The 25,078-nt window shown below is 46.1% G+C and overlaps 1 protein-coding gene and 1 long non-coding RNA gene across 2 annotated transcripts; one reads left to right on the top strand and one right to left on the bottom strand.

Annotated features, from left to right (window-relative positions):
- Positions 1–8,195: 8,195 nt before the first annotated feature.
- On the bottom strand, positions 8,196–12,075 carry LOC116515960. Its single transcript, XR_004256295.1, has 4 exons — positions 11,897–12,075; positions 11,150–11,289; positions 9,541–9,637; positions 8,196–8,302 (listed from the first exon to the last, which is right to left on the bottom strand). It is a non-coding gene; the product is annotated as an uncharacterized LOC116515960 (long non-coding RNA).
- Positions 12,076–12,183: 108 nt separating this feature from the next.
- MARS2 (methionyl-tRNA synthetase 2, mitochondrial) lies at positions 12,184–19,028 on the top strand. The gene is made up of 3 exons (XM_032228290.1): positions 12,184–12,488; positions 14,407–14,741; positions 17,592–19,028. Exons 1-3 carry the CDS (start codon positions 12,224–12,226, stop codon positions 18,732–18,734), a joined length of 1,743 nt encoding a protein of 580 aa, XP_032084181.1. The 5' UTR covers positions 12,184–12,223; the 3' UTR covers positions 18,735–19,028.
- Positions 19,029–25,078: the final 6,050 nt, after the last annotated feature.

The raw sequence follows: 25,078 nt of genomic DNA on the forward strand, positions 1-25,078 counted from the left end.
TGGGGAGCAGCCGGTCGGGGATCCGTGTGAAGGGTCTCCGGGAGCAGCCGCCTCTTCTGCGTGAATGGCCCCGCCCGGCATCCTTAACTCGGCCGTGCTGTGGCTGATGCTGTGCACCGGCAGCTGCTGGGCTGCGAGGGAGGAGGGCTGGGTGTACGGGGCGATGGGGAGCCTTGGGCGTCAGGGACCGGGTGTTTTTTGCAGACGTCAGTCTTTGCAAGCGAGGGAGTGGGATAGAAACTCCTGGGTGAAGCTTGGATCGACGTGGAGGAAAGTTGTGTGGGGGGGGGGGATTCGCGTGTTTGCTTTTACGAATGGAAGTGCGGGGCTTGCAAATAGGTTTATTTCTAACCTGAAATGCAAAAGATCTGCTTATAAATGGAGAAGCAAGCGCTTCGTTCTCCTTGGTCCACTTGGTGTAATGCCATTGCAATACAGTGTGCAGTCCCAGAGTAGCGGGTGTAATGAATTTGGGTGCACAGAAAAGAACTTCAGATCATCCGGCTTCAGTCCTTTACTGTAGCCTTGTAGTTGAAGTCAAGGCTAATTGATGAAAATCCATTCGGGACACCTTGATTAGTGTATTTTTGATATCCTATCCTCCGCGAGCTGCACTGGCTACCTGTCGATCTCCGGATACGCTTCAAGGTGCTACTTGCCACCCATAAAGCCCTCCATGGTAGTGGATCTGGGTACTTGAGAGACCGCCTACTGCCAATTATCTCCACACGACCTATTAGATCTCATCGATTAGGCCTCCTCCGAGTTCCATCCGCTGGTCAATGCCGACTGGCAACCACGCGGAGGAGAGCCTTCTTGGTGGTAGCTCCGACCCAATGGAACGATCTCCCTGTGGAGATTCGTACCCTCACCACCCTCCAGACCTTCGGCACAGCCCTCAGAATCTGGCTATCCCGTCAGGCCTGGGGCTAAAGATTGTAACCCGCCCGAATGGTATGAATGTTGTGTTTTAATTATGTATTGTCTTATATGTAAAAAGTCTGTTTCCCCCCCTTTCCTTTGGATTGTGAGCCGCCCTGAGTCCCCCCAGGGAAAAGGGCGGCATATAAATAAACCTTCAAATAAACCTTCATTTGGACCTGAAAGGGCTGATTGGGGACAGAAGAAATGCTCAATCTGGATTAAATGGACTGGAATGTGAAAGAAACTGTCAGGGCCCACTCCACTCCATAATTAGGAAAGAAGACTAAGAGACTTCATGGGTTGGAAATCCAAAGTACTTTTACTAATTATAAATGGTAAGCGAGCAGTAGTGAAGCAAGATCTGAATAATATGGCGCGAAAGCAATTGATATATAGGCAAACCCGTTCCCCCCCCTTAGGATCAAAGCTCCAGTCCAATCATAAGTCCTTCAAATGTCAGGTGTGAGATAACTTCAAAAAGACAGGCCGAAGATGGAATGTGTAGGCCGTTGATGCAGGCGGGAAACACGTACGCATGCGTAATTCCCAACGACTGGTACATCCTAGAACATTCCTCCAGCACATCAATTAAATCCCTCCCACATACACGCCCCCCCCCTCCCCGTTTCATGGCAGCTGAAGCAACAGCAAAGCAGAAGCTGACATCCGGCCGTCCCCCGGAAAAAGGCTGTCAGGCCTGGAAGAAAACACAAACAAAACAGACAAATAACAAAACAAATGAAAAAGGGAGGGGAGAGAAGTCAAGGCTTGCCGGGATAAGAAGCATAAAATTTCTGGAGTAAGCGGGGCGCACGAACGTGGGACTTATCAACCCATTCAGTGTGGGAGGGGGGAAAATGTTTCCAAGCCACAAGGTATTGGATGCGATTACGGTGCCGACGGGAATCAAGAATGTCACGAATTTCAAAATGATGTTCCCCATCCACAAGTAACGGAGCAGGCGGAGGGTCATCTGCGGGCCTTAAGTTGGACACCCGAACTGGTTTGATGAGGTTAATGTGGAACACTGGGTGGATACGGTTGAGATGCTTGGGCAATTGCAAACGAACAGAAACAGGATTGATAACTTTCACAATTGGGAAAGGGCCAACATACTTGGGACCCAATTTCTTCGATTTTTGTGTAGTATGCAAGAATTTTGTAGACAAATACACTAAATCCCCAACGTGGTACTCATAGGGCTGAGAGCGTTTCTTATCAGCCTGCTTCTTATGAGCCTTATGGGCAGCGTCCAAGGTGGAAAGAGTCAGGGGCCAAAAGCGACTGAGACGCTCACTCCAGTCTGCAACGGAAGGAACCTGAGGTTGGGCCGTAGGCAGTTCGGGAATAGGAACAAAATCCTGGCCGTAAACGACCCGGAAAGGGGTGAAGCCCGTACTGGAGTGAACCGAATTGTTATAGGCCACTTCAGCATGCGGTAACAAGTCAACCCAATCGTCCTGTTGATAATTGATAAAACAACGTAAATATTGTTCAAGGACGGAATTAGTACGTTCACAGCCGCCATTAGTCTGAGGATGGTAGGCGGAGCTAAGGCCTTGGGCGGAACCAATGCGTGCGAGGAACTCCTTCCAAAATTTAGATGTGAATTGGACTCCACGATCGGAGATAATACGGTCGGGAACCCCATGTAACCGGTAGATGTGGGAAAGAAATAATTTAGCCAACGCCTTGGCGGAAGGAATTTTGTGGCAAGGCACGAAATGAACTTGCTTGGAAAACAAATCAGTGACCACCCAGATGACGGTGTGCCCCTGGCTCTCGGGGAGGTCAACAATAAAGTCCATAGAAATCTCCTTCCAAGGTGCAACCGGGCGTGCGACAGACTGTAGAAGTCCCTGAGGTTTCCCCGGCGGCTTTTTGGCAGCAGCGCAAACTGGGCAACTGGCCACATAAAGTTCAATGTCCTTTTTTAAAGAAGGCCACCAGAATTGTCTCTTTACAAGGTGCAAAGTCTTTACGAATCCAAAATGACCCGCCATCCTGGAGTCATGAGCGCGACGAAGGACGACAAGTCGTAGGGAAGCGGGGACATATAATTTTAGCACCTATCCACGGTAGATCGTCTCTCATGGTGCACTCGTCCCGATGGGCCAGGAACCAGTCGTCTTGAGGAAGAGCCGCTTTGAGGTCAGAAAGTAGATCGTGAGGCACTACCTCCTGAGCTTTGGTCTGCTGACGTGTGAGTACCGGAGCTGCCAAGAGCGGTTGGACGATACTCAGTTTGGAACAATTATACTGAGGTAATCGGGACAAAGCATCGGCCATGAAGTTCTTTCCGCCCGGGATATACTTGAGAGTGAAATTGAAACGGTTAAAATATTGGGCCCACCGCATCTGTTTGGGGGAGAGACGACGAGGTGTGCGTAACGCTTCCAAGTTCTTGTGGTCAGTCCACACTTCAAATGGGTGTTTAGAGCCTTCGAGAAAATGGCGCCAAGTAGCGAGGGCCCAACGGACCGCAAAAGCCTCCTTCTCCCAAACCGCCCAGCGCCGTTCTGTGTCAGTGAGTTTACGTGAGGTGTACGCGCAAGGCTGTAAGTTACCTTGGTCATTGGCTTGTAGCAGAACGGCCCCAACAGCGACATCACTGGCATCCGCCTGGACGACGAAAGGCTGGTTGAGATCAGGATGTTTAAGAACAGGTTCAGCGGCAAAAAGGCGTTTAAGTTTTTCGAATGCCGCCTGGCATTCCATGGTCCAGTCCAAAGGCTTATTGGGTTTAGGCTTCGGGTCGCCTTTAGTCTTGAGTAAATTAGTGATAGGGAGAGCAATGTTGGCAAAAGAGGGAATAAATTGACGGTAGAAATTAGCGAAACCCAAAAATTTTTGCAACTGTTTACGAGTTTTGGGAGCGTCCCACTCAGTGACCGCCTTCACTTTTTCAGGGTCCATTTCAACGCCATTCGAGGAGATACGGTAGCCCAGATAGTCAATAGTCGTTTGGTGAAACTCGCACTTAGACAATTTGGCATATAGGTTGGCAGCACGGAGTTTTTTCAAGACAGTGCGCACCAGGTTGACGTGGTGGTCGTAAGAGCGAGTATAAATGAGGATATCGTCTAGATAGACGATAACGCCCTTATAGAGATGATCGTGGAGGATCTCATTAATGAATTGCATGAACACAGCAGGAGCCCCCTGTAGGCCAAAAGGCATAACTCGGAACTGGAAACAACCAAGAGGGCAGTTGAATGCGGTCTTCCATTCGTCCCCTTCCTTAATGCGTATTCTATAGTAAGCTTCCCGCAGGTCCAATTTTGTGAAGATGCGGCCCTTCCCAAGTTGCGCTAACAAGTCCTTCATCAGTGGTAGCGGGTAGAGGTTTTGAGTACAGATTGCGTTAAGGTTGCGAAAGTCACAGCACAAACGAAGAGACCCATCTTTCTTTTCACGAAATAGGACAGGGGCAGCCACTTTGGGTCGAGCCGGTTCAATGAAACCACGATTCAAATTTTTGTCAATGAAAGAACGCATCTCTTCCATTTCCCTGGGTGACATGGAGTAAATGCGGGGTTTTGGGAGTTTGACCCCGGGTAAAATGTCAATGGAGCAATCAGTAGGCCTGTGGGGGGGTAGAATGTCCGAAGATCGCTCGCTGAAGACGTCCCTAAGATCCAAATATTCTTTCGGGATTTTTTCCTCTCCTGCAATCCTCTCCTGCCCTCTAGCGGCTACTTCAGGAACATTAGTGACGTCAGGTTGGTCCGGAGAGCCCTCCCCCACTGGAGGCACCTTCGAGCGAATACGCAAGCGGCCTGTCCGCCAATTTATGTGAGGGTTCCACTTCCGGAGCCATGGGATGCCCAAAATGAGTGGTCTGTCCATGCCAGGTGCGACCACAAAAGAGATTAATTCAGTGTGGGTACCCATTTTCATTTCCAAAGGCTCAGTAAAAAAATGGGCGCCCCCCCCCCCCGCAATCGAGCCATCTATTTGGCAAAACACAATCGGGGTTTTCAAAGTGCGTAATTTGATACCCAATTTTTCTACCATGGCGGGATTGATCATGGATCGGGAACAGCCAGAATCAAGTAAAGCTAGGAGGGTGGTAGGGGTCCCCTCAGGAGGAACTTTTAATTCAATAGGGATGAGAAGGGGCCCCTTGTTTGAACTCACCCAGCGAGGCGATGTGTCGTCATCAGAGTCTTCAGAAGAAGAGGAGTTAGCATCTGCGTCACCCTCTAATGGCTGGGCAAAAGGAGGGGGGTTGATGTCCCCAGCGAACGCTGTCTCCTTCTTCTTCTTATCAGGGCCCCTGGCAGGCTTGTCCTCACGTCTGGGAGGGGGTTGGGCAGAGAGAGGCAGTTTTGCCCGGCATTCGGGGGCGGTGTGTCCAAGCTTGCCACAACGAAAGCATGTTAACGGTCTGGAGGAGCCAGAAGGGGGCCCTCTTGCGTCGCCTCGTCGTTTGGAGAACGATTGCGTAGTAGGAGGGGGGAGGGACCGGGCAGCCTTCTCCTTCCGCTTCCTTCTTTCTTCAGTGGCATAACGCAGACGGATTAAGTCAAGCTCGGCGTCTGCAGCATGCTCAAACCACGTGATTAAGCGTCTTGGCAGGTTACGATTGACACATTGTTGATAAATGTCTGCGTTCAACCCTTCGGCAAATCTGTCCAGAAGGGCGTCCTCCCCCCATCCTCTCATGTATTGTGAGAGACACTGAAATTCCTGGATGTATTGGGCGACAGGTCTATCGTCCTGGTCAAAGGTTAAAAACTTCAATTTGTTCCGCTTCTCAGTTAATGGGTCATCAAAACGTTGACGGAAAGCCTCCATAAAACGGTTGAAATTCCCCAAGAGGGGAGATCCAGACATGTGCAAAGCAGTCGACCACGCAGCCGCCTCACCATCCAAAGATAAAAGAATCATTCTGACCCTTAAAGTGTCAGATTCAAAGTCCCGGCCATAAATTTCCATGTAGTTAAACACCTGCATAAGAAAGGAGGGAAGGCTAGTAGAATCCCCCTTAAAACGTACAGGCAAGGGAGGGATTTTAGCCATTCGATGTCTTCGGGGGGGAGGCTGGGGGGGAGGTCCTCTTTGATCAGCGAAACCTCTAGCCGCAGGGGGAGACACGGGCCGAGGGGGGGGGTGGGGGAGAATCCTGGCGTGGGTAACGTTGCCAGTTTCCCCAGTCTCTTGCCTCCTCCCCCCTTCTCTCTTCCAAAAATGTTTGACCCCAATAATCAGGTAATTCACTCCGCTGGGGTTTTCTCATCGGGCCCCGGTGCTGATAGCCTCTCCATTCTCCTTCATCGCCCCCTCTGCTTTCCCCACAGTACCTTTGGCTCCAATAGTCAGGGACTTCACTCGCCTGAGTTTTGCTCACAGCACCTGGCTCCAGCGAAGTTTGTGGAGGTGGTCTTTGGGTGAGCCCAGCATTCCAGCTTGTCTCTATCTCTCTTTGCCCCGCTGAAATTGACCAACGGGGTGGGGGGGAAGGTTCAGGCTGACTGGAAATTTGCAGTTGAAATAAATCTTCGTGCAGAGGTCGGTCAGACGGGCTGGGCTGGTGTAAAGAAAGGTCGGGAGGTCCTAGTTCACTGGAATCCCCTCCAGCTGCGCCCTCCTCCTCTTTGGTCGGAGAAGACATTCTTTCCCTTCTCGGCAGACGTAAATCTCCTGGAAAGGGATATATTCAGATCTTGCTTCTTGTCAGGGCCCACTCCACTCCATAATTAGGAAAGAAGACTAAGAGACTTCATGGGTTGGAAATCCAAAGTACTTTTACTAATTATAAATGGTAAGCGAGCAGTAGTGAAGCAAGATCTGAATAATATGGCGCGAAAGCAATTGATATATAGGCAAACCCGTTCCCCCCCCTTAGGATCAAAGCTCCAGTCCAATCATAAGTCCTTCAAATGTCAGGTGTGAGATAACTTCAAAAAGACAGGCCGAAGATGGAATGTGTAGGCCGTTGATGCAGGCGGGAAACACGTACGCATGCGTAATTCCCAACGACTGGTACATCCTAGAACATTCCTCCAGCACATCAATTAAATCCCTCCCACATACACGCCCCCCCCTCCCCGTTTCATGGCAGCTGAAGCAACAGCAAAGCAGAAGCTGACAGAAACTGAGTTAACTTCTGATCTGAATTTGGCTTAGTGTATTGTACGAATAGTTATGGTTTAGCATGTAATATGACCCCATCTAGTTATGTTGCATCAATAAAAACGGTTAAACCAACAAACCTAGCTTAAGTAAGCCTTTTTCAGAAAAGCTCTGTAGCTAGGTAGCTTTGGACAGATTTTGTTATGACTGAATAGACCAGTGTTTTTCAACCACTGTGCCGCGGCACACTAGTGTGCCGTGACATAGTGTAAGGTGTGCCGTGGGAAAAACACTTTATTTATAGTCAATATAGGCACAGAGTTAATTTTTTTAAACATTTTCTAATGGTGGTGTGCCTCGTGATTTTTTTCATGAAAAAAGTGTGCCCTTGCACAAAAAAGGTTGAAAAACACTGGAATAGACCATTTCTCACTGCTGTCCCCATCTAGCTGGTATATTTTAATCAAGAAAAATAAGCTACTCACTGAATGTATTGAAAATTTACTGCATTGTCCTGTTTGGCCCTCTGATTTGCTGAGACAAGGATTTTATCACAAGATGCTCAATTGTTTTGGATTACTAGGATTCGGGTTATTCTTCTCTGGTATCTTTTAACCCTGATCACTCAAAGGCAGCAAGACTGATAAATATTTCATGCAGCAACCAGATTTTGTTGCCATGGTTCCTCTTATGCCTTCCCACATTCTCTCAAAGAAACTGGTTGGTGGAGAATATTTTGCTAATAAAATATTAAACATTTCTACCAGGAAAATTATTCTTTGGGGTTTGGGGAGGAAAAAAAATCTCAGTGATGATTCATTTCATATGAATGAAACAACAGTGTTAAAAGAAGATACTAAAATTATTGTTTTGATTGTAGGAATAAAAAGTCAAGTAGCTATTTTTCCCTATTGCTGTACAAGCAAAGAGGGTTTTTTCTGTGCTTTCTATTCATACATATTTTGGTCTGTCTTTACAGATGAGAAAATGTAGAAGCTAAAAGATAAAATCCCCAATCACTGCCAATAACAAAGCACAGGATTCTATATTCTTTCCACATGTTTTTATTTCTTGACACCACTTGTAAATACAATTGTGTCACTGTGAAAAGTTTTGTGTTTAAAGTAAGGAAACTGCCACCAAATCTTTGACTGCAGTATTCAACTGATCTTCATGGCTGTTTCTGTATTCTGGACTTACATTCCCCATATTAATTGAATTATTTACCACTTTGAAGAGCCAGGGGAGATGAGTAATTGGATGTAGCTTTAGTTGATATTGATTCTGGTGCTGTCAAGTCCTGGAAGAAAATTAGAAAGTCAACAAAGCTGCAACTAGTAAGAGAGTGTGATTTCTACAGATTTCTTATTGACTGATCAAATGCCATTTTTACTTACGGGGCCTTCAACTTTATGAATGCTATAAAATTCTGAGTTCTTCTTTTTTTTTTTCCTCACAAGGCGTGATAAAATTTCATAAAAAGTGTATGCCTGACAGCGGATACATTTGGACAGGCAAGTTATTAAAATCTCAGATATATAATTATTGCACAGAGGGAGATGGGGGGGAAAGGACAAGATAAATGAAATAAGCTACCAAAACTCACTAGTGGGTAAAAAAATAATAATACAAGAGCCAAAGTCTTTATAGAAGCTGATTTTGGAAGCTGCAAGAGATGTAGTTTGTTTGTTTTTTAAAATTTAGCCAGAAGGCAATTTGCTACTCTTATGTAATATCATTAAACATTAGCATGTAAATATATACTGAACAGCCTAATCATAACCATGGTCAAAGTTCTCGTTCATCTTAATGGAACTATTTCCATGTTGTTCTTTAGTCTGAAATCTTACAAGTGAACCTCTCTGTACTCCAAAACAGATTCTGAGATTAGTGCAAATTAAATTCGGTAATGCAGCTTCACAGAGCTGAAGGAATTTCACAAAGAATCAAGAATTACTGCATGGTTTTTTGGGATATCACAATGGTAGTTTTCAGTTCTTTCAAGTGAAAATCAAAAACACTGTCCTATTTAGTTTATCAACATTTGTTGAATCCAATAGCATGTCTTCCTTATTAGTGTTTAGATTTGGATAAAATTGAGAAAGATCGCTCAACACTTTTGAAGAGTGATTGGTTAGAGAATATTGGTCCTTACTTAACATAGAAACTGAGACCTGTGTTTTGGGAGTGAGATTAAACAAAGATAAACATACGACATGAAAAAATATGGTTGTAAATTAATCTGCAATGTATCATGCGGGAATTAATTCTACAAGAACTTCCACAGGAGCAATAACAGGGGAAGAAAATAATATTTTGCTATTGAAAGATTTGGGTGAATGTTTCATCCCTAAATCCTTGGTGTAATTACTCCAGAATCACTTCAACATTGGTCCTGGCTTTATTACTGCTGGAGATTATCAGTCCCTGGAAATTTTCATAGTTAGTCTACAAAAGGCCACTTAAGAGTTCCGCCTCGGAGTTGAAAGTCTACAAATTTAAGTTATAAAAGCCAATCTGCTACCACTTCATTCTTACCTTAATGCTTAAGTGCCTTCATCTGGCTCTCCATGCGTTCGTACCTCTCTGCGCGATCCACATCACGCTGTCGAGCTCTTCTCATAATTTCATATCCCTGTGCAACCAAAAAGGCAATATTTACCATAATACTTTAGGGGGCAGGGGAGAGACTCCATTTTTTTCAAGTTTGTATTTTGCTGTGACTAAAATAGCTCTATTTTACAAATAAAAAATATTTCAATCTCTAACAAATAAGCAGGCATCATCAGTTGGAAAAGAAAGCACAGTAGTTTCTATAAATAGAAATATGTAAACTGTTCTGAAGCTACTCCAAACAAATGGCAAATTTATGTTCTGAAAGGTAGAAAACTTTCCAGCGCGGTTGTGTGAACACTTCTTTAAAATTGTTCGTCCTCCATTCCCTTGCCTATACATCTCCAAGTTAAAAACAGTTTTGGGCGCTAAAAGTTGAATGACAAGAACCAAATAAACTGAGCTGGGATAAAGACGTTTGCCATAAGCCTACAGCAGTCCTTTAAAAGTCTGTTTCAACCTGAGACTGAGTTGGATGAAGATAATACAACTTCCTTGGTGGACAGGAAATGCCAGTGTCCACAAAACCCTGCTACAGAGTGAATAAAAATCAATGATTTTTTTTAAAAAAATGAAAAAAATCATTTTTTAAATTTTAATTGGATTTTAAAAATTTAAATCAGCTTTTTTTTAAAAAAATATCAAATTTATTTTCATAAAATGCTTTTGGAATAAAAATCTATTCAAAGATAGCTTTCTATTTAAGATACATTAACAATTTGGTTTATTCAACATGAAACAGAGCTTAGTTATGTAGCATGAGGCTATATATTCTGCAATATTGGGACTGTCAGTGAATCAACAGTGGGTCAGAGGAAGAGCTGCTGCGGGACAGAGATGACAGTTGCTCTTTAAAAATGATTTAAATCAAGTTGATTTAAATCAAGCCTTTTTACTAGTGATTTAAATCACGATTTAAAATGACTTGATTTAAATCAAATCCACTCTGCCCTGCTATCACCCTTCCAAACTCAAATCGGTGAGGTGTCTGCCTCAATGTACACTTCCCGCATGACGAAGTAGAGCCCTTGGATTCTCATGACCAATGTCAGGGTCATATCCAACTGACCTTTCCAAAGTGCATAACACCCAGGTTTAAAAAGAATGGAAATTGTCTCTGACATCCAAGGGTCCGGTTTCTGCAGCATCTGAGGACCCAGATTGTTGGAGGCAATATGCTGACTCTGTAAACCGCTTAGAGAGGGCTGTAAAAGCACTCTGAAGCGGTATATCAGTCTAAGTGGTATTGCTATTGCTATCTACGACTGCAAGTTGGCTTTATACATCAGATAGTGAGAAGACATCATTTCCTTTCTCTCATGTCTTCCGAGTGACCTAAGAAATTAATTGAAACAATGAGAGGAGAAAGGGTAAGTTTGAGCCAAGCCCACCACTAACTTCTTAGGTATTAAGGTTAAGATTCTGCAGAGAAACCCAGGTGGGGGGCAGGGGGGGGGAAGCAGAAGTATGGCTTACAGTAACCACTGTGTTAGAGGAGACTGGATTCCTGTTCTAGAGAAGTTTCTCTACTTACATAGAACGCATTTCCAATTCCAAAGAGGGTTATTGCTATAACGGTATAGAGGGTTTTGTTGTGCCGCCATGCATAGCTAGAGGTGGTCATTTGTCTGCAAGGTTGTCCTTCAGAGGGAGCCTTCCATTGTTGAAAGAGGCCTGGAAACACAATTTATTAGGAGGGAAGATGGTCAATGGTGGACTTTCATAAGCCTTGGATGAAAACAAGGCCAAGCCTCCCACAAGCACAAGCACCTTGATTAGTATCCATCTCCTACATCTCTATCTCTTATCTATTTCTCTCTCTTATATCTATATTTTATTATGTTTATATTTATTATATATTATTATATATTAAGGTGAGTAACATAATAATAAACATAACATAATAAACTTAACATAAGACACACACAAAACGTATACGTATTTAAATTAAATTAAACTAAAGGGCACCCACTTCCGTCCTGCACCTGTCACACGACCTTGACGGGCAGCCGGGCCGTTTAGCGGATCCTGCGGAACTCGCGACCACTGGATTTCGCTCGGGAAGTGGGAGTAGGGGGGGCGAGGGGGATTTGGGGGGGCTGGCTGGGATGAGCAAATGAGGACCACTAAAATAGCCCCCAGGCAAGCGAGACCCCCCCCCCAAATATTAGGAACGGCAGGTCGGGGGGGGGGAGCTTCCGCACAAGCCCCTCCTCCTCGACAAGCCCCTCCCCCTCCACACCTTTTCAGGTTGTCCCCCTCCCGGCGATGCTCCGCTCACCTGAGCCCTCCAGGAAACGAGCCCTCGGGCCCGCCGCCCGCAGCAAGGCGGCTCCCAAGCGGGACATGACGATGACGACGACGACGGGGTCGGCAAGCGGCGGTCCTCACGAGCTTCTCCTCAGTCAGCGGCTCCTTCCTTCCCCCTCAGCGGCCGTCCTTCCGTCCTCTCGTGCGCACGCGCACCAGCGCTCGCCCGCTTTGCCCTTGCGGGGGGCGCGCGCTCGGTCGCTCGCGGGCGCGCCGCTCTAGGCATCCGCACTCTGTTCTAGCTCCTCGTCGGGGGCGTGGCCGGAGGAGCGAAGGGGCGTGTTCGTCCCCGGGGCAAATGCAAGCCATGCAGGCGTTCCACGCTCGCACCGCGCGCTGCTTTCTCCGCCCGGGGCTCCTTCGGGGCTTGGCGGAGCAGCCGGGCGGGGGTCTCCGGCGGGGTTCTTGCGGGTCCTGGAGGCGGCGGCGGCTGCTCCTCTCCACGCCTATCTTCTACGTGAACGGGCCGCCCCACATCGGGCATCTCTACTCGGCCGTGCTGGCTGATGCTCTGCACCGGCACCGGCAGTTGCTGAGCTGCGAGGGAGGGCGCCTGGCTACAGGTCTGCGGGGCGATGGGGGAGCTTTCTGCATGAGAGTCCAAGGGTTGTTTTTTTTTTGCAGCCGCCGGTCTGCTTCGCGAGCGAGGGAGTCGGATAGAAACTCCTGGGGGGAAGCGTGGAGCAAGCTTTAGGAGTCCCGCGTGTGGGCTTTCACGAATGGAAGCGCGATTAGATAGAGAGGTAGAGAGGTTTCTTTCTAACCAGGATGCAAAAGACCTGCTATGAATGGAGTAGCCTGTTTTGCAAGCAAGGGAGTCGTAGGGAGTCAGCTAGAAACTCCTAGGTGAAATTTAGATCAACGTGGGGGAAGCTTTTAGGGAACCCACTTGCGTGCTTTCACGAGTGGAAGCGCGGGGGGCTTGCAAACAATAGGATTCTTTCTAACCAGGATGCAAAAGACCTGCTATGAATGGAGTAGTTGCTTTGCAAACAAGGGACTCGGATAGAAACTCCTGGGGGAAGCATGGATCCGACGTGGAGGAAGCTTTTAGGGAACCCGCGTGTTTGCTTTCAAGAGTGGAAGCGCGCGGGGGTGGGGTGGGGGGTGGCTTGCAAAAATAGAGAGCTTTGTTTCTTACCAGGATGCAAAAGATCTGCTATAAATAGAATAGTCTGCTTTGCAAGCAAGGGAGTCTGCTAGCAACTCCTGGGAGAAACCTAGATCAATGTGGAAGAAGCTGTTTAGGGAATTCACGTGTTTTCTTTCTAGCAAGGGTGCATAAATAAGCGGAGAAGCCAGCCCTTCCTCCTTCTTTTCTATTTGCATTTCCAGCAAAGTTTGGTCCAGGAGTTGGTACCTTACTTTTTTCAACCTGGCCAAGATGTGTGGCTTGAGGAATTCTGGGAGTTGAAGTCCACTCGGCTTAATGGCCCAAGTTGTAAAACAATGAATTAGCATTATTGCAGTACCATACATTATGTACAGTGTTGGGATGATGGATATTGGTACAAAGAAAAATGGGCCACAGATTATCATGCCTCCTGTCCTTTGCAATAGTCCTGTTGTAGTTGGAGGCTAGGTTGAGTGATGAAAAGCCATGAATGACACCCTAACATTATACCCCTGGTTTTTGACTAATTGGGGGCAGCAGAAATGTAAGGGGAGCTGTCTAAAGTTTTAGGAGTGATTTTTTTTTTTTGCTGGGGGGAATAACTTCTTGATGTGTGTACCCCTCCCTCCCTCCACCCCCCCCCACCCCCCCTCCTCCTTCCCCCCCCCCCGACTTCCCAGAACCCGTACACGGTATGGATTTTTAACTAACACAGTCTAAAATCTATTGAGAAAAAAGAAATAAAGAAATTAATGACATTCTAGATTGACCTTAGCTTCTTCTTACTGAACTGACTTTTAACAGTTTAAATCATTTCTGATCTTAAGCATAGGAGGAATAACTTCTTAAATAGAATACAAAGCAAGCTCACTTTTCCAGAGTATCTCATTTCCCCACAGAAAATTGGCAAACATCTCTTTTTGTAACCTCAGTTTTCTAGTGGAAGTGGGGAGGGGGAGTAGAATGTCTAACTCCTTAGCATCAGAGCTTGTTAATAAAAGGCAACTGGCAGTTGGAACAGAGTTCTTTTCAAGTGGGGAGGGGGAGTAGAATGCCTTAGCATCCGAGCATGTTAATTACTGTATAAGAGATACTAATGATCCGATGATCATTTCAAAAAATCCTTTCTTAGCAAGCACCTAGAAACCAAGAGGAACATACATGCCAAATTTCAAGTTTGTAGGCTTTACGGTTCTGGAGATTTCGTGATAGTGAGTGGTATTTGTCTTTTATATATAGAGAGAGATTCAAATTTATATGCCAATCTCATCAATATGAAACTTGGAGTAGCCCTCCCAACACAGGTTGGAGAAGGCTGCCTCTTCTTTTCTTCTTAACCAATTCACCTATCCTGTTTCCTTTGCCAGGAACGGATGAACACGGCTTGAAAATCCAGACTGCAGCGGCAGCCGCAGGTATTTCTCCGGAAGACTTCTGTGACCGTGTATCAGCCGAATTCCGGGAGCTCTTTGCCCAGGCAGGCATCTCCTACACCCATTTTATCCGTACTACAGAGCTGCGTCACCGGCAGGCTGTGGAGTGCTTCTGGGCTGCTTTGCAGGATGGAGGCTGGCTCTATGAAGCTGACTACGAAGGGTGGTACTGCACAGCAGAAGAGAGCTTTTTGGCAGCCTCTCAGGTGATGGAGTCTGCGGATGCCCGAGGGAGCAAGCAGATGGTTTCCATAGAGAGTGGGCACCAGGTATGGTATGATGCACCCTGGCAAGTTCTCTTAGTGCCTTGAGTCAGCTTCACTCGTGATTTGGTCATAGAGTTGTGTGAATCCATTTATTCCGTGCTGTGCTTTCTGCACATGTCCAGCCAATAATGTGCAAGCACCAGACAGCATAGTATTTTATGTATTTATTAAATTTTTATCCTGCCTTTGTTACTTTTTAGGTAATTCATGCCTAAGGCACTGAGAGGACCCCTGAAGAATTAGAGCATGCACAGAGTCTAACCCAATTGAGCTTTTGTTAAATTGCTGTTGAGAGAAGCTCCATTGTAACCTAACGTGCCAACTTCATAGATAAAACCTCAAGGCGGATTGCCAAGCTTAGCCTAGTAAAGTAACTTTGCTTGCAACTTGAAATGTGTGCTCAGCATTCCCTGACAAAGCTCTGTCTTACATGCCAGAAAATGTATTTCTCTCCTCTTCTAAAGTCTATGGCTTTCAGTGCGCTGAGAAAAATCATGATGCTTGTGTAACATGAAGTAATGTTTCTAACGATCTGTTCAAGCTGGGCAAAGACAATAAGAAGTTTGACAAAAAAAATTTTTTCACAACATGAGGCTCGCACCTCCTTTTTTCTCTCTCTGAGCCTGCTCTGTTAAGGTGGGAGACAAAAATGCTGTCGAGTCTTTTTGCTTTCTGCAGAAAATAAAAACGGATTATCAGTAGCCTCATGGTCAAAGTTTCATTGGAATTATCAGATTCTGAGCTGAATTCAAAAACCTTACAGCACCTTCCTCCTTCGTATTTACCCCACAATACCACCCTTTGAGGTGGGTTGGGCTCAGAGAGCGACTGGCCCCAAAGTCAGCCAGCCAGCCAGCTTTTGTGCCTAAGGCAGGACTAGAACTCACAGTCTCCTGGTTTTTGGCCAGCACTTTAACCACTGCACCAAACTGTCTATAATAATAATATGTACCCGTAACCGTGGCACGACAAAACCGCGCTCGTCAAAATAGCGGTGATAAAATCGCATCGCTAAAGCCGTGACGTCATCACCGCGCATCATCACCGCCACAACAACAGCGCGGCGACAGAAGGGCGCTTTAAAACAGCGCGGCGGCAGAAAGCGGATTTAAATTTTGGTAAGGGTTAGGATTAGGTTTAGGGGTTTGTTTTAGGGTTAGGTTTAGGGTTAGGTTTAGGATGCTGAGTGCTTGGGAATGCGCAGATTTGCCCTCCGCGATTATGTCATCGCGGTAGGGTCGCGTTTTTCCTTGGCGCTTCGAACGGCATGAATTAGTCTTCGCGCTTATGTCTCCACGGATAAGGGCTTCGCGGATTTGTGGTGGAACCACCTGTAACTACAGAACGTTCAGATTGGAGACATCTAAATCATCTACAGAGTCTCTGTATTATTCTATTAGCATTAGATGTTTATTCCACTTATATGTGTAGGTCAACTTGAAGCGGTGAATGTACTTAATCCTCCTGCTTCCTCCTTTTCCCCCCACAACTTGGTGAGGTAGGTTGGACTGAGAAGAATAATGGGCTCAAAGTCACCCAGATGGCTTTTGTGCCTAAGGGAGGCCTGGAACTCATTGTCTCCTGGTTTCTAAGCTGACACCTTCTGCGTTGCACCAGATGATAAGCAAAGATTAGCAGAATAGAAAAGAGGAGTAGCGTGAAGAAAAGATGTAGCCCAAGAAGGCTGTGGAGAAGCAAGCACAGGACGCTGTTAGCTTTTTGAAGCTAGAAACATGAGATCCTTGGTGGGAGGAAAGCTTTCTGATCCATGCATGCAGCCTTCAGCTTTAAAGAAGGAAAAATAGATATTAATTAAAAATAGACACTAGGCATTTCTCGAATGCCATCACTCTGCTCAACAACTAATTCCCACAACACTGTCAAACTATTTACTAAGACTGTATTACTATTATTCTTCTCATCTTTCCTAGTATCTCTTCCCACTTATGACCTATCACTTCCCACTTATGACTATAACCATGTTGCTTGTATCTTTCAATTTATATTGTTTTATTTGTTTCCTAGCATGACTTGATTGCTTATTAGTAACCTATGACTATCACTAAGTGTTGTATCTTACGATTCTTTATGAATTTATTTTATTAAAAGTTTTAATGAGTTTTACAATTATATACCTTCCCTCCCTCCCCCCCCTGATCCCACATCCCATTCCCCCCTCCCTCCCCCCCCCCCCCACAACCTCCCAGAGCAAATACAGGGTATAAACATTTAGCAATCTTATACTAAAATAAACTTAACTAACTTTAGCGTCATCCCTCGCTTGTACTTATTTCCCCTTTTGTAAAGCTATCTTTAGATAAGTCGTAACATTCCTTGCTCATTCATTCATAAGCTATCTGGAGTTTCTTAGTCCCATATTTATTTTGAATATAATCAATCCATCTTCTCCATTCCAGCTTGTATTTATCATCGGAATGGTCCTTGAGGTATGCTGATATTTTAGCCATCTCTGCTAAGTTTGTTACTTTTAACATCCATTCTTGAATAGTAGGCAATTCTTCCTTCTTCCAGTACTGTGCCACCAACAATCTTGCTGCCGTTGTTAAGTTCAGAATCAAATTAGTCTCTATAACTTATTTTTCTTTATGTACACTGAGAGCATATGCACCAAAGACAAATTCCTTGTGTGTCCAAACACACTTGGCCAATAAAAAAATTATATTCTATTTCTTTATTCTGTTCTATTCTATTCTGCACTATTCTATTCGCTTCTACTCTCTTTTATTCTTTTCTCTTTTCTTCTAATATAAATACTTGGGTAAATACATATTGTCTGGGAGAGGCTGATGAAACCAGGAAAAACCTTGTGATAACTTCTCTCCTGCATCTCAGGTGCATTGGACCAGGGAGAAGAACTACATGTTCAAGCTCTCCAAGTTCCAGGACCTGTTGCAACGATGGCTGCACGAGAATAAGGATGCCATCAGTCCTGAGCCATACTACCAGCAAGTCCTCCAATGGCTGGAAGGAGACCTCCCGGATCTCTCTGTATCCCGTGACCGAGACCGGCTGCATTGGGGCATCCCTGTCCCTGGGGACTCGACCCAAACCATCTACGTCTGGGTGGATGCCCTGATCAACTACTTGACAGTTGTAGGTTACCCCGAGAAGCATGGGGCCTGGTGGCCCGCTGTTTGCCACATTGTGGGCAAAGACATTCTCAAGTTCCACGCCATCTATTGGCCTGCTTTGCTGATGGCTGCCGGTCTAGAGCCCCCCTTGAGGATTTGGGTCCATTCTCATTGGACGGTGCAAGGACATAAGATGTCCAAGAGCCTGGGCAATGTGGTTGACCCTAAGGAGTGCTTCCGGAACTACACGGTGGATGGTTTTCGGTACTTCCTGCTGAGGCAGGGTGTCCCGGAGCGGGATTGCGATTATTATGACGAGAAGGTGATTAAGCTTCTCAACTCGGAGCTGGCCGACGCCTTAGGAGGCCTCCTAAACCGGTGCACAGCTTCTGCCCTGAATCCCGGAGGGACTTACCCCACCTTCTCCGAGACCTGCTTCCCAAGGGACGTGGAGATTCAAAACGGATCTGGCAAGGCCTTAGCGGAGGACTACGAGCTGGTGTCATTGGTCGAGAGCCTGCCTATGAAAGTGAGCGCCTCTTTTGACCGCTTCCAGATCTACAAGGCTCTGGAATCCATCAAAGAGTGCGTGAGGCAGACCAATGGCTTCGTCCAGAGGCACAGGCCGTGGAAGCTGCACCCAGAGGACCCCGCAGAGCGACAGTGGCTGGAGACCATTCTCCACGTGGCTCTGGAATGTCTTCGGGTGTATGGGCTTCTCCTGCAACCGGTAATCCCAGCCATGGCTGACAAGCTTCTCTCGCGGTTGGGCGTTTCTTCTACGGAAAGATCTCTGGAAGACTTGGAGTTTCTCCCTCGCTTTCATGGCAGAAGGTGCCCCTTTGAAGGCCGGAAGCTCGGGCCGGATCCTGGCCTCCTGTTTCCCAGGCTGAGAAAAATATGAAGCCAGTAAATAGAATAGAATACTTCATCGGACAGGCAAGGAATTTGTCTCCCGTGCAAATTTTTAGGGTTTTTTTTTTAAAGAGAAGAACTCAAGTCTTTTGAGAAGCTGCAGTCAGGGTGAACTAAAATAAAGTGGGGGAAAGGCTTCATAAGATATGCAGCTAACTCAGATCTCAGAGTTGTTATTTTTAACTTTATGCGGACTCCTTTTGGAGTTACATTTTTTAATCTTCCGGTGCAGGGGTATCAAACTTTCATTGAGGGCCGTGCAGGGTTGTGTTTGATCTTGGAAGGCCGGAGGGGTGTGGGGGGGGCGTGTTGGGGTAGGGGGTGTGGGCATGTGCGGGGATGGCCATGTGGGCGTGACATGGGTCTTGTGTTAGGGGCACCTGTGGTGGCCATGTGCTAAAGCAGGACTTCCCTGAAACTCTCCCTCTCATAATCTTCCTTCCTTCCTTCCTTCTCTTCTTTTTCCTTCCCTCTTCATTCTCCTTTCTTCTTCCTTCCCCTCTTTCCTTATTTTTCCTTCCTTTCTCTCTTCCCATCTTATTCTTTGTCTTTCCCTTTCTCCTTTCCTGTCCCTTCTTCCACACTCAAATGAAAAAAGGGAAATAAGTATATATTCTCCATGTTCCCAGTGTCTTTCTTTCCATTTGGAACTGAATCCAGACAGATATTTCTTCCAACAGTTGAAAAGAAGGACCAGGGGAGACATGATAGCAGCGTTCCCATCTCCCAGGGGCTGCTACAAAGAAGAGGGAGTCAACTTATTCTCCAAAGCCCCTGAGGGCAGGACAAGAAACTATGGGTGGAAACTCATCAAGGAGAGAAACAACCTGAAATTAAGGAGAAATGACAAGTTAGAACAATTAATCAGTGGAACAACTTGCCTCCAGAAGTTGTGAATGCCCGAACGCTGGAAGTTTTTAAGAAGAGATGGGACAACCGCTTGTCTGAAATGGTTAGGGTTTCATGCCTAAGCAGGGGGTTGGACTAGAAGACCTCCAAGGTCCCTTCCAACTCTGTTGTTCTGTTATTCTCCTTTTGTTTTGCTTTTAGTTTGTTTTGCTAGCCCTCTGCCAGCGAAAACAGATCCCCCTGAACTCTGTTTTCACCGGCAGAGGCACCATAGGCTGATCCTCTTCTGTTTCCAGCGCAGCCCAGCGGGCCAGATCTAAGCACCCCTTGAGCCGAATCCGACCCACGGGCCTTGAGTTTGACACCCCTGTTCTAGTGTCACTCACTTGGATTTTGAAAATATGTCTTCTCAAGATTAAATAAATCAAATAAAAAAATGAATGTTGCACTGAACAACCGAAATAACCCTGTTGAAGGAAAACAACCTTATGTTAAGCCCAATGTTAAAGATTGAAAGTATTACGGTTCGTATTTTGCCATTCATTGCCAAAGCATTCCCACATTGCAACAAAACCGCACTATCCTTTGTATTGATGAAAGAAATGTCCTTCTGGGTTCGGCTCCAAGTGGGGAAAAAGACACTGGAGACATGGAGGCTGCTTGGAAGGATGGTTTATTGTTGGACAGGACCACATGGCTTGAGCCCTGAACAGAAAAGGTGATCACATGCTTCAATGTTGGTGGAGAAGAAGACAAGGGGCTGAGGGAGGGGCTTGCTAGGCTTTTTATAACCTGTTCAGTCCCACCTCTCTGTTTCCTGTTCCTGTGTAAGAAATGTATTCTGATTGGTTGTCAGACTCTCATGGGGCCATGCAGGGGCAACTCTCTGGGCTGTGTTTTGAATCCAGGTTTGGTTGAGTTCTCAGATGCCATGTGGTCCGTTGGGGCCAATATTATCATGCGTTCCTGTAGCTGAAGTGGAGAAGTCTTTATTATGTAAAGTGGACTAACTTCGCCTTAATGGCCCATTAACAAAGTGGGGATGGGCAGGAAGCTACAGGAAGCTATTCTGTCTTTTAAAACATGTTTCTTTCTTTTCACATCCAGAGAAATATTCTGCCTTTTCAATATTTCCTAGGATATTTCATTTTTCTGGGAGAGGGCTAGGAGATAACTTCCTACAGTTGTTTCCACAGATATTTATTCTTTCTACACCTGTTATTACTTCACCCTCTTCTTTCTCTGTTCTGGAGTTTTTTTTTAAAAAAACCCATATTAATTGCTTGATTTATTTACCACTTGGAAGGGCCGGAAGCAGGGGTGGGTTTCTCGCCCCGTTCCAACCGGATCGGTTGGAACGAGGCCGGCGGCGTCCTCACGCACGCACGCAGCGCACGCGTGCACACACGCGGCGTCCTCACGCATGCGGCGCGTGCACGCATGTGGCGCATGCACGCACGCAGCATCCTCGCGCACGCGGCGCGCGCATGCACACTAGCGTCTGCGCAATGCTCCAGCTGCTCCTGGAGGATCGCGCAGGCGTTCTGCGCATGCGTGGAAAGCGCGAAATTTGAAAAAAACGGGTAAGGAGCGGGCGGGGGGGGGGCTTCACCGTTCCCGGAAGTTACTTACTTCCGGGTTCGGCGACCAACCGGATCGCAGGGACCGGTGCGAACCGGTCGAAACCCAGCCCTGGCCGGAAGATACAAACAATCAGATGTAGTTTGAAGTGATATATTCCTGTTGTGCTGTTGGAACTCCTGTGAGAACATTTAAAGAGGCCGCAAAAAGCTGAAATCAGAAAGAGTGATTTCTACTGCCTTCTTATTGAGTGATGAGATGCCATTTTTACTTGTATGCATTCGATTTATGGGGCTATAAAAGCCTTTATAGCAGCTAATACTGGAAGCTGTAAGAGACAAAGTAGTTTTTTTAATTTCTCCAGAAGGCAGTTGGTGCTTATGTAATTAAACATTGGCATGAAAATAAGCACCGAACATTGCAAACCTAACCACATTTATTCCAAGTTCTTCAAAAGGGAACTATTGGTTCATAGGTCTTTAAAACCAGTTTTGAAATCTTACAAGTAAACCTCCCTGTACCCCAAAAAATAATCATAATAAAATATCTTAGATTAATGTAGTTTCGATGGGGCAAGGCAGCTCCAAAAGGCTAAAGGAAACGCATAAAGAATTGGGAATTAACCAAATGGCCAACTCACTAAGGCCCCAAAGTGATAAATGTTTCCTCTCCTAATCCTTGGCAATGATTTCTCTAGAATCTTTCCCAAATATTCTACTAAGTTAATTTTTCATTGTATCAGAAGGGAAAATACACAAAATTAACAGCCAGTAAGTGTAGTAAAGGTAAAAGTTCCCCTCGCATATATGTGCTAGTCGTTCCTGACTCTAGGGGGTGGTGCTCATCTCTGTTTGAAAGCCAAAGAGCCAGCGCTGTCCGAAGACGTCTCCATGGTTATGTGGCCGACATGACTAGACGCTGAAGGCGCACGGAATGCTGTTACCTTCCCACCAAAGGTGGTTCCTATTTTTCTACTTGCATTTTTTACATGCTTTCAAACTGCTAGGTTGCCAGAAGCTGGGCCAAGTGATGGGAGCTCACCCCGCGGTGCTAGGGATTTGAACTGCCAAACTGCCAACCTTTCTAATCGACAAGCTCAGCATCTTAGTCACTGAGCCACTGCGTCCCAAATAAGCGGATTAGGTGTCGCTAATACATTTTTTAAAGCATATCAATGTGATTTCCGCCCCCCACTCCCCAGCATTACATCAGAGATCAAGTGTTCGTTCATTTCTAACAGGATGTCACCTAAGTGTTATTTTCAGGGTGCAATTCTCACCGTTCAGAATCAAGATCCCTTTTAAAGCTGTGCTTAAAAATGGAAAATTACGATTAGGAAAGCAAGCATGCCCCCCCATTTTATTATTGGACACTGTGCCTTCTTTTATGTAAAACATCCTGCCTTTCTTCTCCCTGCCCCTTAGGAGAGACAGTCTGGCCCCCAAATTCGAACTTCTGTTCGTACCTATTCAATGCGACATGATGGAAACCCCAAACTAGCCTCCTTTCCTCTCTCTTGGATTTTAGGAACCTGCCCTCTTGATGCCCATGTCTCCTTGAATTCCTTATTCCAGAGGTCAGCAAACTGTGGCTCTGGAGCCGCATGTGACTCTTTCCTCTGCTGCGGCTCTGTCACCAGTCGGCACCACAATTTTGAGAGGAGCTTCCGGTGGGGCTGGGAAAGAGAAGCACAGTGCGCCAGGAGAAGTCACTATTGCAAGGGGAGGGTTTTTTCCAGTTGTCTCCACAATAGATAGGGTTTTCGGTTATGACAGGTAGAGGAAAAAGTACGCCGCGCTAGGAGGAGACTCTATGTTGGGGAACTGAACTTCCGGTCAGCTCCAGAACTGAACAGGGTGCTTCCGGTTAGGACCTTTGTGGCTCCCGGTGCTTTCTGTGGGAAATGGGTCCAAATGGCTCTTTGAGTGTTTAAGTTTGCCGACCCCTGCCTTATTCCAACAAAGGTCATCTTTCACTTTGCAACCAATCCTTTAGTAACTGAAGTTACAACAGCACCAAAGAAAGTGACTTAGGACTGGTCCTCATGCTTATGACTATGACAGCCTCCCCAGGATCAAAATTCAAGCACTTGGCAAGTGGCATGTATTTATAACAGTTGCACACAGTCACACACAGACACCCTGAGGAGGGGGGTGGGTGTCACGTTCATTTGTAACCTTGCCAGCCTGCTTCCAACAAAAGTTAGATTCACTGTGTGAATCCCAATTCGCTTAACAACAACACGATTCGCTTAACAACTGCCGTCGTTCGCTTAAAACAGTGGCAAAAAGGATCAAATTTGGCCTGGTTCACTGAGCATCTACCTCAGTGTTTCTCAACCTTGGCAACTTGAAGATGTCCAGACTTCAACTCCCAGAATTTCCCAGCCAGCATTCGCTGGCTGGGAAATTCTGGGAGTTGAAGTCTGGACATCTTCAAGTTGCCAAGGTTGAGAAACACTGATCTACCTGGCTTAGTAAGGGGGGGGGGAGTGTGTGTGTATGTGTATGTAGATAGCATGTGCATATGTCTTTAGATATGGGTGTGGGTAGATATAGTCTTTGACAGTTCATTTAATGACTTTTTTTTAATAAAAAGTTTTTTGAAATTTTTATTCTCTTACACAGTATATAGTTACCTGTTCTGACCCCCCCTCGAAGATACTTCAAGGATTTATTAACACACAGACAGGACCTTGGCAGCAGTCCAGCCTGCCAAGCTAGCCACGAGAGTTCTCCATCTCTAATGAATACGTTGACTCCTGCAAAGGGCGTGTGCACAATCATTCCTTTTATAGTCTTGAGAGGAGCCTAATTACCACCAACTGGGTGCAATTATCTCCTGTAACTGCGTAACTGTTCCTTACGCCTATTAGCTCTCCGTTGTCGGGCATCCAAGAACAATTCCCTTGTCTCCTCCCCACTGCTCCAATGCATGGCATCATGATCACACTCCTTTATCTCCTTTATCTCCTCCCCACTGGTCCAAGGCTCAGGCGCCTCCTGGTGGCCAACCAGCCTCTCTGCACCCTGCTCCGAGTCGGAACCCTGTCCAGGGTCCTCCAGAGCCGACTCATAGGGCCCCTCGCTGTCGGAGTCTGGTGGCAGCTCCAATGGCTCCTGCTGGGCCACAACAGTTACAGGTATACATTCACATAGTTATTGTTCTTATTTATCTTTAGCACTTTTACATGTTTGTTTTTCCATGTAAAAAGTTAAAACATGCATCCCGGGTTGCTTTGCTTAACCATCCCATACACCTACTTTGTATTGCCCCCAACCTATTCTTTTTTCTTTTCTTTTCACCCTCCCTCCCTTCTCTGCTTCCTTCCTCCTCTCCTTTTCTTTTCCTACTTCCCTTGCCTCTCCCCTACTCCTCTCTTTCTCTTCCCCCTCCTACCCTTTCTCCTTCTCTTTCTATCCCTTCTCTCCTTCCTCGCCTTTCCTCTTTCTTCCTTCTCTCCCCTTTCCCCTCCCCTCCTCTCCTCCCCTCTTCCTTTCCTTTTCTGTTGTTGTAGTTATCTCTTTTTGGCTCTGAACTGGTGTATTTTCGGGAATGTTCGAAGTTGCAATGGCACTGAAAAGGTGACTCAGCGATCAATTTTTCGAAGTTTGCCGCATCCCCATTTTGATCCTGGGATCAAAATTCCAATGCTCGGCAGCGGATTCATATTTACGACCATTGCCGTGTCGCCAGATCACACGCTCCTCTTCTATGACTTTCCGACAAAAGCCAAGAAAATGGGGCAGCTGGATTTACTTAACAACCGTGTTACTGACTTGCCAATAACCACAGTGCTTCGCTTCACAACGGTGGCAAGCCAGGTCGTAAAATGGGGCAAAACAACTCCCTTAAAAAAATGTCTCTCTGAACGCAGAAATGTTGGGGCTCAATCAAGGTCGC

This window comes from Thamnophis elegans, chromosome 12, assembly GCF_009769535.1.
Source record: "Thamnophis elegans isolate rThaEle1 chromosome 12, rThaEle1.pri, whole genome shotgun sequence".
Taxonomy (NCBI): domain Eukaryota; kingdom Metazoa; phylum Chordata; class Lepidosauria; order Squamata; family Colubridae; genus Thamnophis; species Thamnophis elegans.

What these genes read in the sequence shown, in the direction of transcription:
- MARS2 (XM_032228290.1), top strand. Translation starts at nt 12,224, where the DNA reads ATGCAAGCCATGCAGGCGTTCCACGCTCGCACCGCGCGCTGCTTTCTC. An exon ending in GGGAGGGCGCCTGGCTACAG is followed by an intron (nt 12,489 to 14,406) that starts GTCTGCGGGGCG and finishes TTCCTTTGCCAG; the next exon opens with GAACGGATGAACACGGCTTG. An exon ending in CCATAGAGAGTGGGCACCAG is followed by an intron (nt 14,742 to 17,591) that starts GTATGGTATGAT and finishes CCTGCATCTCAG; the next exon opens with GTGCATTGGACCAGGGAGAA.